The following is a 12,562-nucleotide window of genomic DNA, read 5'->3' on the forward strand; positions in this document are numbered from 1 at the left end:
TAAAATAAAATAAATTAATTAAAAAAAAAAAAAAAATTAAAAAAAAAAATTAAAATAAATCTACCAATCTATCTTTCTATACATCTATCTATCTATCGACTGTTTAACTCAAACTACTTTGACTAATTCAAAACTAACAAATGTACAGTAGCTAAAAGATGTTTAATCAATTTTAATTCTACAATATTACTTTCTTACCAGATGTGGAGAACATGTTATCAAACTCAATGATGAGGTCATCGTCTCGGTCAAATCTCTCAAAACGAATGTGTGGAGCGGCATTGATATCAGGAAAATCTTCATCCAGTTCCATTTCTGAGCCTTCATCATCGTCATCCTCATCTCCCTCCTCATCATCCTGAGAACACATAACACAATGAGAAAAATGTAGAAAAATACAGAGATCACTTTTCCACAGTGGTTTACAACTTTGCTTTTCAACTACAGTATTACCTGATCCTCCTCCTCTTCTTCCTCCTCCTCTTCCTCCTCATCTTGACTATCCTCATCCTCGTTGCTACCGCTGGAGTCTTCCTCCTGTGTGTGCTCCTCATCTTCTGGCTCGAGGATGTTCATAGAGTCTAAATGAGTAAAGAAAACAAAATGACCACAGGATCTTCCCCAAGATGGTATAAAGAAACTGGGAACGAAAATTCCCAATGATTTCATTGTCATCCGAAGTGCCAAGAGCGAATACGTAGGAGATTCACGTCCTACCCTCTCTGTTGGCTTGGAGAGTGGAGGCCTGACTCATATTGGAAGGAGCTTCATCCATCAGCACGTCCTCTTGAGACTCGTCCTCGCCAGAGCGACCCACTGATTAACAGTAAAACCGAATTAAAAACATATCCAACTCTGTATAGCTTTCATATTTGGCCAGGAATCAAAGAAATCACTTACCGATGATGGTGCTATTAACAGTTCCTGCATCTCTTTCTAAAAGTTCATCGATCAGATCCACCAACTCATTCTCCACCTACAATGTATGAATAACAAACATTGTTTAGCTGGAGAAGGATTTTCATATTCGTCAACAGATGTCATCCATAAACTACTGTGCTTCTAACCTGCATGGCCTGAGTGCTCAGCACCTCAGGCTGTCCAGCAATGACCACGGTGTCTCCCTCGGTTTCTCCATCCATCAGGTCGGCATCTGTTGCTTGACCACGATCACGATTCTCTGCTGGCTCTGCCTCGCCTGCCTCCCCTGTACATAATATCAGCCATTAAAACACACAATACTCGGTAAGGACACTGATTACTTTAACTCAGCAGAGTATGGATACAACGATATGAGCATTACCTTGATCTTGGGTGTTGCTGTTGCTGTCCCTGACTGTGCCAACAGTGTCATGCTCAGTCTTGTTTTTGCTGGATCCCCCTTTACCACCAAACAGGCTGCTAGGCTGGTTCACGATTCGTGACAATGTCTCCAAAGGCTTCAGAGCAGCATTTACTGTGTTTGCCATGTTAGGACTGCATGAAACCAAAATGAGAAATGGCAATGAGAAATAAAAATAAAATAAAATAAAATTTTGGGGGGCAATTAACCAAGGTTGTGATAAAACGGGGAAAAAAAAAAAAAAAACAATTAAAAAAAAAAAAAAAAAAACAATAAAAAGAAAAAAAAAAAAAGGGGCAATTAACCAAGGTTGGGATAAAAGAAGAAAAAAAAAACAATTAAATATTTGCCTTAAATAAAACTTATATCATACTAACATCAAATGTTTGTTACTATTCTTATAATTGTTATTATGTGATACCTGGATAAATCAAGGCTGTGAGGCACACGGGCAAGGTCATTGACAAGGCCTTTCTTCAGAAAGAGTCTGATGATATTGTTCATGCCGTTGTGCTGGGTCTTGGCTGTGGCTGTGCTGTAGAAGCTGGAGGTGGAAGGACACGACTCCATAATGGTGCTGATGATACACATCACTGCTTGCAAGCTGCAAACAGAGAAAAGTCAAAGTTAAGTCAAGTTTTTACATATCAAATTAAGTACATTCCAGGTATTTTAATTGACCAATTGGTAAGCCCCGCCCCCTGCTGCCTCAGACAAACAAACAGAGTTGCTAACTGTCTTACAATGATAGCGGTCACTGCAAAAACCTTGTCCCAATATGTTTCTGATAAATTTTGGACACAGAAGGACCACTTTTCGCCGAGGAGCATTCAGGTAGAACTTAAATATGCCGTGGAGGGATATATGAAAGATTTTTAACCAGTTTAATATGGAGAGGCACGGAAATGTAGACCTGTGTGTTTTTGACCTACATTGTACACAAAGTGACAACAGTTAGCCATTTAGGTTTGTACAATGGCATGGAGAAAAAAAAAATAAATAAAAAATAAATAAATAAATAAAATTATTTTGGCCAATTAACCCAGGTTGAGATAAAAGAAAAAAGGGGAAAAAAAAAAAAAAAAAAAAAAAAAAAAAAAAACATATAGACCTTTGTTTGTGTTTTTGACCTAAATTGTACACAGATAACAGTTAGCCATTTAGGTTTGTGCATTAGCATAGAAAATAAAAGAAAAAATATTGTGGGCAAATTAACCAAGGTTGGGATAAAAGAAAAAAGGGGGGGGAATCAAACCAAAAACAAACAAACAAACAAAAACACAGACTTTTGTCTGAAAGAAAAAGGAGCAAAAGAAGGGAACAAATAAACATTAAAAAAAATAAATAAACATATTTAGACCTTTGTTTGTGTGTTTTTGTACACAAAGTGACAACAGTTAGTTATTTAGGTTTGTACATTAACATGGAAAGCTAAACTAAAAAAAAAAAAATAATAATAATAATAATAATAATAATAATAATAATAATAATAATAATAATAATAATAATAATAATAATAGAAAATAAAATAAATATTTTGGCCAATTAACCAAGGTTGGGATAAAAGAAAAAGGGAAAAAAATAAAATAAAACAACAAACAAACAATTAAACATTTAATGTAGGTTTCAGCCAGAGATATCTTGGCGAAGCACAAGATTAACGTTCCACTTGAGCAGATGAAAATTGTAACAGAGTATGACAATCAGAAAATGAATACTGAATAGTAAAATAAATTCCAATTTCTATTGCCTATCCTCTCAGGATACATGGAATCAGTGTTACAAGTACCCCAGACACATCGTTTTACTATTTTTAAATCATAAACACCAAACCGATGAGAGCTTTGGATCTTCCAATGTTTGTCTATGGCGCTGAAACCTAAAGATGTCCGAGTTCCGGTCCCCATGCAACTGATACTCAGCTGCCACTGGCCCATCTGCGTTCGAGGAGAGGGGCGTACCGATAGGTCAGTTGTTTAAAAGACAATTTTAGTACAACTAAACTCACCGGGCGTGTTTCTCTGTGCCTTCTGCCATGCCCAGGGCTCGACTCAAAGCAGCCTTGACCTCATTGACCAGGGCCGCCTGGGCATCAGTGCCTGTGCCAGCTGCAGCGAGGCTGGCCAGGAAAAGGCGCGCAAGGGCAGGGGTGTCCTTGTCCTCAGAGTTCTGGGTGTGTGGGAGCAAGTGGTCCAAAACAAATGCCAGCACACTGCAATCCTGTACATACATAGGGTCACAATTGTTACACATTACAAATGAGGTTTGCTAAGATTAAACATTTTTTAAAAAAAGTTAAGTTCTCTAAAAACAGTATGATGTGAAAAGTGAAACATTTGCCCAGAAACACTTCAACCAATGTGCCTCACCTCCTTAATGAGCTCTGACTGGCCAGCTGTGTAGTTGTAAGAGGTGATGAGAGTGGCGATGCCAACATAGGAGCGCACCAGCTCTGCAAGCAGCCTCAGGATGGTAGAGGTAGGCATCAGGGGTTTGCTGGCCTTAGCTTTGGCAGCTCGGCTCTCCTCCGAGGAAGCTCCCTTCTCTCCCTCCTGCTCCTTTTTCTCTTCACGCATCTCCTCAGGCGTAGAGGCTAGAGACAGAGAAAGAGCAATGACAGGGCAAGTCAAATACAAGGGCAAGTCAAGAAACCAGGAAAAGTGAGAAAATACGGTCACTGTATAAAGAAAGATTTTGAGTTCTGTGTTTGAGAGTGTTTGCGTGCGTGCATAGCGGTTCACACCTTCTCCCTGTGGAGTTCCAGATTGGGAGGATTCTGCAACAGCACCATCTGCAGCAAACACCTGAGTCTGATAGAGTATAATTAACACCCGCTATTAATGCAAATCCCACATTTCTGAGCCCATTATAGTACACATACACTTGGGGTTACTTGTGTTTTTCATAGACAGCTAGTTGAACTAGAATGTACAAACATTTTGTGAAGAGAACACGAGTAGTGTTGTACATGCAAAAAACTCATGTCATGGCATTGGAGCAGGCCTTGACAACCTTAACTGTGTGCTATGTAAAGGATAAAGTGTTGAGGCAGTTTTTTGCTACCCTTAGTTCATCTAAATGTTTTAATGTACATTTTTTTCCACTAATCCACCAGTAAGAACTCATCTGATTATTCCAAAAAGGAAAAAAAAAATCTATGCAGCAAAGCACACACTTTGAGGTCATTAATAAAGCATAAATCAGAGTTCCAATATTCTCAATGGCTTTAATAGTCAACTGTTAAAGGCCATTTCACACTGGGCACGATGCAAAAAAGCGAGGTGAATCGAAGATGAGCGGTGCTTTTACACCAAACGTGAAACGAATGATCTCCTTCTGCTAATTCACACCTGCACGCTAGGTGTTCACATGTTCAGTGTCAAAAGGCCTTGGCATAAATAAATGGAAGAATACTGCCAAGTATGAGTGTTCCTTTTATCTGTTGCTGCTTTGAGTGACGTGGAGGCACATGCTGATTCATTTGGTGAAGTTCATAGGAAAAACACTTAAAATAGAGAAAAACATTTGTCTAATGTGCCCTGAATTCATGCAGTTGCATTAAATGATCACTAAGCTTTTAGACTGCCTGCTCCAAATGACAAAAACACACAGTTTCATATTTTAGAAAACAGTAGGCATTAGTATAGCAAAATGCAAATATTTTTCAATTTGTTTTTTTTTTTTTGTTTTTTTTTTAAACTTATGGAGACCTGGGGGGGTTACATCTGGATACAATGTATATACTTCAGTGTCAAAAGTGATGCTAATTATGACACTCTATTGATGCAACACACAAAAATCTGACAGACCTTACACAACATAGACTGCCGTTTAAAAGTTTGGGATCAGTAAGATTTGTTTTTTGTTTGTTTTTTTAAGTCTCTTATGCTCAAAGTTGTATTTATTTGATCAAAAAAAAAATACAGAAAAAAAATAATATTACTGCAATTTAAGATAACAGTTTTCTATTTTGATATACTTTAAGATACAATTTATTTCTGTGATGCAAAGCTGAATTTTCATAAGCCATTACTACAGTTTTTGGTGTCACACGATCCTTTAGAAATCATTCTAACATGCTAATTTATAATCAACATCAGAAACAGTTAATATTATTAACAGTTAATATAATTAATATAATTTTTGGAACCTGTGATACTTTTTTCAGGATTCTCTGATTATTAGAAGTTCAAAAGAACAGCATTTGTTCAAAACAGAAATCTTTTCTAACAATTTAAGTCTTTACTAATCACTTTTGATCAATTTAACACATCCGTGCTGAATAAAAGTAATAATTTCTTTCAAAAGATAGAAATAAAAAATCCAAACTTTGAACAACAGTGTTCATTGTTACAAAAGATTTCTAATTTAAACAAACACTGTTCTTTTTGAGATTTTATTCAAAGAAAAAAAATAATCACAGGTTCCAAAAAAATATTAAGCAGCACAACTGTTATCAACATTGATAAACCAGCATATTAGAATGGATCATGTGACACTGAAGATTGCAGTAATGCCTGATAAAAATTCAGCTTTGCATCACAGAAATAAATTATAAAGAATATTAAAACCACTGTTTTAAAATGGCAACAATATTTCACAATATTACTGTTTTTCTGTATTTTTGATCAAATAAATACAGCCTTGAAGAGCAGAAAAGACTAGTTTAAAAACATTAAAAATCTTACCAATCCCAAACTTTTGAACGGAAGCGTATACAAAACCATGTCGGCTCTTACATTGATGTGGAAGGCGGACTGTGAGTCAAAATCACTGCCTTGTCTGGTGAGTCTGTATTGCTGGTAGACATCATCACCGACATCCTGCAGAATCTGACACAGGTCTTGACTTCCCGGTACTGCTGCTGCCCGCTCCTCTCCTCTTTCTGCTACACATAAACAAACCCAAACAGACCCCGAGCATTAAGAGAAGTGGATGTTGATGAGAGATGACAGCTTGATAGATCTGGACCATGAACTAAATAAAACGCATGCTCTCATTTTTCTGTCTAACGATATTTCTTACCCTCTTCTGGAGCGTGATATGCTGCTAGGGCATTCAGCATGTCATAGATGACCTCTTTAATAGTCTCTGGTATGGAGGGCAGTGGAGACAGCTTCAGGGGTGTAGTCTTCACTAGCTGAACAGCATTGGGACCCTTAATTCTGAAGTTCTCAAACTCATCATCTGAGGCTGGTTAAGGGAGAGAAATTGTGATTGGTTATTCAGCTTTAGAACACCACCATATGATCATATATTATTTTTGGGAGAATTTCTGGATTTTCCACCATACCAGTACCAGCACCTCTTGGGGCCGGGAGAGCAATTCGGATACAGCTCTTGGCAGTTTCTGTAAAGCACTCTGGGTTGCGACAGGCTGCTGGGCCGAGGACACGTAAGATGTAGTTGATCTCCCTGGAGCCCAGACTACCTGACACCACACCTGATGTAGTGCTTCCTGCACCACTGGTGACAGCAGACCGTACCACCTGAGAAGAGAGTGAGCATGTAGCAGTGAGATAAGGATAAACTATTTCAGATAATACAAATGTAGCTTTCATCTGAATATGCACCTTCTCCATAGTGTGTCGCAGCGTGGCTGGGTCTTCTATGATGTGACGGAAGAGCAGAGTGACCAATGGGGTGAAGCCGTTGAACCCTGAGCTCTGCGTGAGGTTCAGGATCATACGAGTGCTCTTGAGTTCTGCAAACATCATGGCGTAATGGTGTGTACGCGTGAGGCGCAGACAGAGACGCAAAGTGGCGTGCAAAGTGTCCGGATCCACAGGAACACTGATCATGCTGACACAGGCGCGAATCAAAACGGTGATCATATCCTCCGTCAGCCCCTGTACAACAATACCGCTAGAACCAGAGGGGTCCTGAAGGGTAGATGGAGCTGCTGTGCTTGAATCCTTCTGCTCTGACTCTTCTTTCGGGGGGCGCCATCTCCACAGCCACAGAGCTGGAATCTGAAAAAAAGTCATAAAAGAAAAATGCAATTAAATATAACAAAAAATACACTGCCATTCAAAAGTTTGGAGTAACATTTTAAAGGTTTTTTTTAAAGAAGAATTTTTTCCTCATCAAGGCTGTTTATTTGCTTAAAAATACAATTAAATACAAAAAAAACCCTATAACATTGTGAAATATTATTGCAATTTAAAATAATGTTTTTTGTGTTAATATACTTTAAATAGAATTTATTCCTGTGATACAAAGCTGCATTTTTGGCATCAATACTCCAGTCTTCAGTCACATGATCCTTCAAAAACCATTCTAACATGTTGATTTATTATGAATGTTGGAAACTTTTGCTGCCTAATATTTTTTTGGAACCTGTGATACTTTTTTTTTCAGGATTTTTTGATGAATAAAACTTATTTAAAAGTTTGGGGTCAGTAATTTTTTTCTCTTTCTTTAAAAGAAATTAATACTTTTATTTAGCAAGGATGTGTTAAATTGAAAAAAAGTGATAGTAAAGACTCGTATTGTTTGAAAGGATTTCTATTATGAATAAATGCTGTTATTGTTAATGCTTTTTTCATGAAAGAATGCTGGAAAAAAATAATCACAGATTCCCCATTTCCAACACTGATAATAAATTAACATATGAGAATGATTTCTGAAAGATCATGCGACACCGAAGACTGGAGTAATGGCTGATGAAAAAAAATCAGCTTTGCATCACAGAAATAAATTAGATTTTATATTTTGAATTAAATAAATATATATAAGTACATATATAAATGCATAAGACTTCTTAAAAAATAAATAAATAAAAATCTTACTGATCCCAAACTTTTGAATGGCAGTGTTAATTAAACTAAAAATATACAAATAAATACATAAAAATTATCCAGAATGCTAATACATTTTAATTGTAATATTTATATCTAATCATTTTATTTCATTCAATTTAATTTTTCATTTCAAACATGACGCACTCAGTAACTTTTCTTCTCTCTCTCACAATAAAAAACTGTTTAAACTACATCGGCTTGTTGTTTCTCCACCTGTGTCAGTTTGTGTCTCCTCAGTCTTTGCTCTCTGCTCACTCTCTTCTCTCTCTGCATCAGTAACACTTCCGGATTTTGAGGTCTTGGGCATGCGTGGCACCCGCTGTACAGTCAACATAACTGGCCTTCTGTTCCCAGTCTCCTCATTCACCTGAAAAAAAGAGAAAAACAAAGAATCTAGAAACAAAGATCTACTACTTATAGTGTATGTACACTGGCATAAATGAATCAAATTTGTATTTCTATCTAATCCACAATACAAGTGCTTTTCCCAGGTTGTAGCTGTTACCTGCACCATGGTGTTGAACTGGACAGTGTATCTTCTACGGCCAGCAGTGAAGCGGACACTGGTCTCTCCTGCCCTCCAAGCAGAGTCGATGGTGCTGTTGTTACTCGCACTGTAGCTGCACCAGCGGCCTGAGCGGTCGTCAAACCAGCGCCAGTTATTCCCATTGGGCTGCAGGTACTAAGATGATAAGAATAAAGTTAATACAACACTTCCGTTAGATACAGACCTTATATAGACCATTCGTCAGATGTAAACATACTGGTCCCGATGCACTTCCTGTTTATTTCTTCTTTTTTTTTTTTAACTTTACACAAACATCACAAAAAAATACAACCAGCATAACATTTGACTGGATGAAAATTTTACATTAGCACCTTTAAGATGTATTTGTATATGTGAAATAAAATAAAAAATAAAAAACAAAAAAACAGGAAGTGCTTCTGGACCAGTGTTGTTTACATCTAGCGAAATGGTCTATTGACAGTTTAGAATTATAACCAGGGTTCGTACAGATACTGTAAAATATAAATAATAATTAAGGACTTTTCAAGCACTACTTTTTTGAATACCAAGGACTTCAATCAGAGATCTAACTTATTGAATAATAATCTTCCATTTCAAACTCTACAAAAAGAGAAACAGATAAATAAAAACATACTAATAAAAATGGCAAAAATAATGTGAAGCACATTACTAAAGTATTGCAAAGCATACTGCACTTTTTACTATAGTAAGGAATTTGTATTTGTGTATACTTTGTTTCGTTTTTATAACTGATGTTTTCTACTGTTAAAAAAATAAATAAATAAATAAAATTATTCGCCAAATCACTCCAAAATCCTGATCTGAAACAAATGATTCGCAAACCTGCATCAAAGTCCCAATCTGAATTAAATGATTCACGATCCACACTTTGAAGTTCCGATTTAAAGCAAAAGATTCGCAATCCACACTCAAGCCACGATCTGAATTCGATTAGGATCTGGACTTTAAATTGCGTATCACGAATCATTTTATTTGAATCATTCAAATCGCTAAATGATTTACAAACCTGTTCTGACCCAAATCAAATGATTCGCAATACGCACTCTAAAGTCCCAACCTGAATCAAATGATTCGCAATACGAGATCATTTTGGGACGCAATGGTTTAACTGATTCAGAGTTTTGAAAAGCTCTGTTTTTTTTTTTTTAATTGTTACAAGCGATGTCAAAATTCGAAAATGAATGACACTTTTAATGTGATCTGGTTTTTGCCAGTGAATTGCTTGAAATGAATAACCGAAGTCACACATCTGAATCAATCAGAGTGGTTCCAGCGTAAATGACTCAATTGATTTGGTTCATCTGTTCCTTTTCGCAACTTCAGCCATGTTTACTACTACTTGCTTACCTTGATTATTTCAGTTAATGTCAGAAAACAATCAAAAAAGGTATGTTTTTTGAATTGCGTGAATTTTGCGTGAAAAGATGTGTGCTTATTGACATGAACACTTATTTCATAGACACATTTTCTTTCACTAATTCAAGTACTTTTCAAGTACCTCTTCAGGAATATTGCTATTTTCAAGGGTATTCCAAGGCCTTAAATTTCAAAGATTCAAATCCAAGTAGTTTAAGCACTTTAATCACCTTGTACGATCCCTGTATAACTAACTGCCTTTGTACTTCATATGAAACCAACCTTATTCATCTGAGCTCTTCGTTTGGATGAAACAGCCATTTTCTCATAGAAGTCAATAAGCAGAAGAACAGGGGTGATCCATCTACAAATAAACACAGGATTGTTAAAACAGACATGGGAAATATACCGTTTATATATCTTATTACATTGAAAATGCTATATAGTGTTGCATAAGGCTGTAAATGTAACATTATTCCTCCATAAACAAATTCTGCGTCACCGTTTCTAACATGCTTGACTCAGCAGAGCTTTCTAGGAATGCTGATGTCTGAGTGCAAACTGATCACTCATGCAGACAGGGAAAGGACAGGGACTCACTTGGGTGTTTGGATGTCCTTCTGCTCTTTGGCAGCTTGCAGACAGGGCTGCACCACCTCCAACAGCTTAATCAGCACAGTCAAGACACCACTGCTCTCCACCACCCGAGCACATGAGAGTTTCAGCTCCTGCGGCACAAAGCATGACACGCTTCCATCAGAGCAGCACAGTATTTACATGCATGCAGATCCTTACATTCTTTTAGAGGACATACACTAATAAACAGTGATGATGTGTGCAGCCGACCGTGCAAGACCGTGTACCTCAAAGAGCAGCGTGAGCAGCAGGATGCGGGTGGCCAGGTTGGAGGCCTGGGGGAGGGTTGCCATCTGTCTCGTCCACTCAGACACTGTCTTGGTGTCACTGGTTGTTAGCGGCACTGCAGCCTTTATCAACACGTTGGCAGCCTCCCACACCTTTGGAAATATACACAAACAAGCTGAGGACAGGGTCATAGTTTTAACTCAAAACCTACCCAGAAATCAACATAGGCTAAACAGTAAGGATGGCCTTACTGACCTTGGCCCAGTGTGAGAGAATTTTGGGCCAGCTGACAATAATGTAACCAACATTACAGCCTACACTTGTCAATCATGAATTTTTGTGTGTCGCAATCCTACGTATAGCTATGCATTGTGGTAATTAATAAATGGTACATTTTTGTAGTGCTGAGCAATGATTAACTGCGATTAATCACATCCAAAATAAAAGTTGTGTACATAATATGTGTGCACTGTGTGTATATATATATATATATATATATATATATATATATATATAAAGACACACATACTATACATATTTTAAAAATATTTACAAGCATCAAGACGTATATTTATATTCAGATAATTTAGATTATAAACATACCATATTTTTCTTAAATATATACATGCATGTGTGTGTATTTGTATATATATGTAATAAATATAAACAGTACACACACATACATTACATACACTAAAACTTATCTGGGATGCAATTAATCGTTGCCCAGCACTACTTTTTTTTTTTTTTATTTCATTTATTGAACAATGTCTTCCATTTCAAATTCTAAAAAAAAACAAAAAAAAAAAAACAAAAAAAAAACAAGCGAATAAAAACAACAAAAATAAAGTGAAGCACATGTGAAGTATTACTTCTAGCATTACAAAGTATACTGCATTTTTACTATAGTAAAGCCATGGTTAGTTTTCTTAAAGGATTTGCATTTGTGTATACTTTTTTTTTTTTTTTTATATATATACATATATAACTGTACTGCCTTAATGGTTTGATGTTTTCTACTGAGAAACTAAGGAAAAAAAAAAAAAAAAAAAAAAAAAAAACAACACCACATACACACACACACACACATATATATATATATATATATATATATATATATATATATATATATATATATATATATATATATATATATATATATATATATATATATATATATATATATATATATATATTAGGGGTGTGCAAAGCAGCCGGTATTTGTATCTGTATTTGTATTTGTTGAGGGGGAAAAGTATTTGTATTTGTATTTGAGTAAAATTCAAAATAGGCGTAAAAATCCAGTTTTTTTGCGTTACACTTCTACACACTTTTTCTGGCTGGTGGAGGACCAAGAGATGGCTCAGCAGCAGCCACACTCTTTTCTATTTGGTTGCCCAAATCCATGTGAGGAGTTTCAACTAAGTTAATGAGTGACGGGAAGCTATGCTAAGGTTAACTGGGGAGTCGCTCTCTAAACGTGGGGTATTAAAACTGCTTTTGAATGCGCGCGCGCGCGTTTTACTTTCGGTTTCGTTTTAACGATGGCACTAAACTCTCTGCGGTGCTGAGCGTGCATTCCACAATACAAGACATTAATTTAACAAAACTATTTGAAAGTGGTGGGACACAAACGGGATTTTGAAA

General features: G+C 36.5%; 1 protein-coding gene across 1 annotated transcript in view; it reads right to left on the bottom strand.

Annotated features, from left to right (window-relative positions):
- Positions 1 to 12,562, bottom strand: part of huwe1 (HECT, UBA and WWE domain containing E3 ubiquitin protein ligase 1) — a 53,996-nt gene that overhangs the window by 20,433 nt on the left and 21,001 nt on the right. The window contains exons 36-54 of the mRNA XM_051095738.1: positions 10,915 to 11,067; positions 10,652 to 10,779; positions 10,334 to 10,415; positions 8,651 to 8,827; positions 8,359 to 8,512; positions 6,916 to 7,274; positions 6,636 to 6,831; positions 6,368 to 6,535; positions 6,082 to 6,230; positions 4,086 to 4,152; positions 3,712 to 3,935; positions 3,351 to 3,562; positions 1,764 to 1,946; positions 1,304 to 1,476; positions 1,068 to 1,207; positions 901 to 976; positions 718 to 816; positions 454 to 581; positions 199 to 358 (exon numbers count right to left, since the gene is read on the bottom strand). Of these exons, the coding sequence (XP_050951695.1) occupies positions 199 to 358; positions 454 to 581; positions 718 to 816; positions 901 to 976; positions 1,068 to 1,207; positions 1,304 to 1,476; positions 1,764 to 1,946; positions 3,351 to 3,562; positions 3,712 to 3,935; positions 4,086 to 4,152; positions 6,082 to 6,230; positions 6,368 to 6,535; positions 6,636 to 6,831; positions 6,916 to 7,274; positions 8,359 to 8,512; positions 8,651 to 8,827; positions 10,334 to 10,415; positions 10,652 to 10,779; positions 10,915 to 11,067 (3,028 nt within the window). The remainder of the gene's footprint in view (positions 1 to 198; positions 359 to 453; positions 582 to 717; positions 817 to 900; positions 977 to 1,067; positions 1,208 to 1,303; positions 1,477 to 1,763; positions 1,947 to 3,350; positions 3,563 to 3,711; positions 3,936 to 4,085; positions 4,153 to 6,081; positions 6,231 to 6,367; positions 6,536 to 6,635; positions 6,832 to 6,915; positions 7,275 to 8,358; positions 8,513 to 8,650; positions 8,828 to 10,333; positions 10,416 to 10,651; positions 10,780 to 10,914; positions 11,068 to 12,562) is intronic.

The sequence above is a fragment of the Labeo rohita genome, chromosome 23, assembly GCF_022985175.1.
Source record: "Labeo rohita strain BAU-BD-2019 chromosome 23, IGBB_LRoh.1.0, whole genome shotgun sequence".
Taxonomy (NCBI): Eukaryota; Metazoa; Chordata; class Actinopteri; order Cypriniformes; family Cyprinidae; genus Labeo; species Labeo rohita.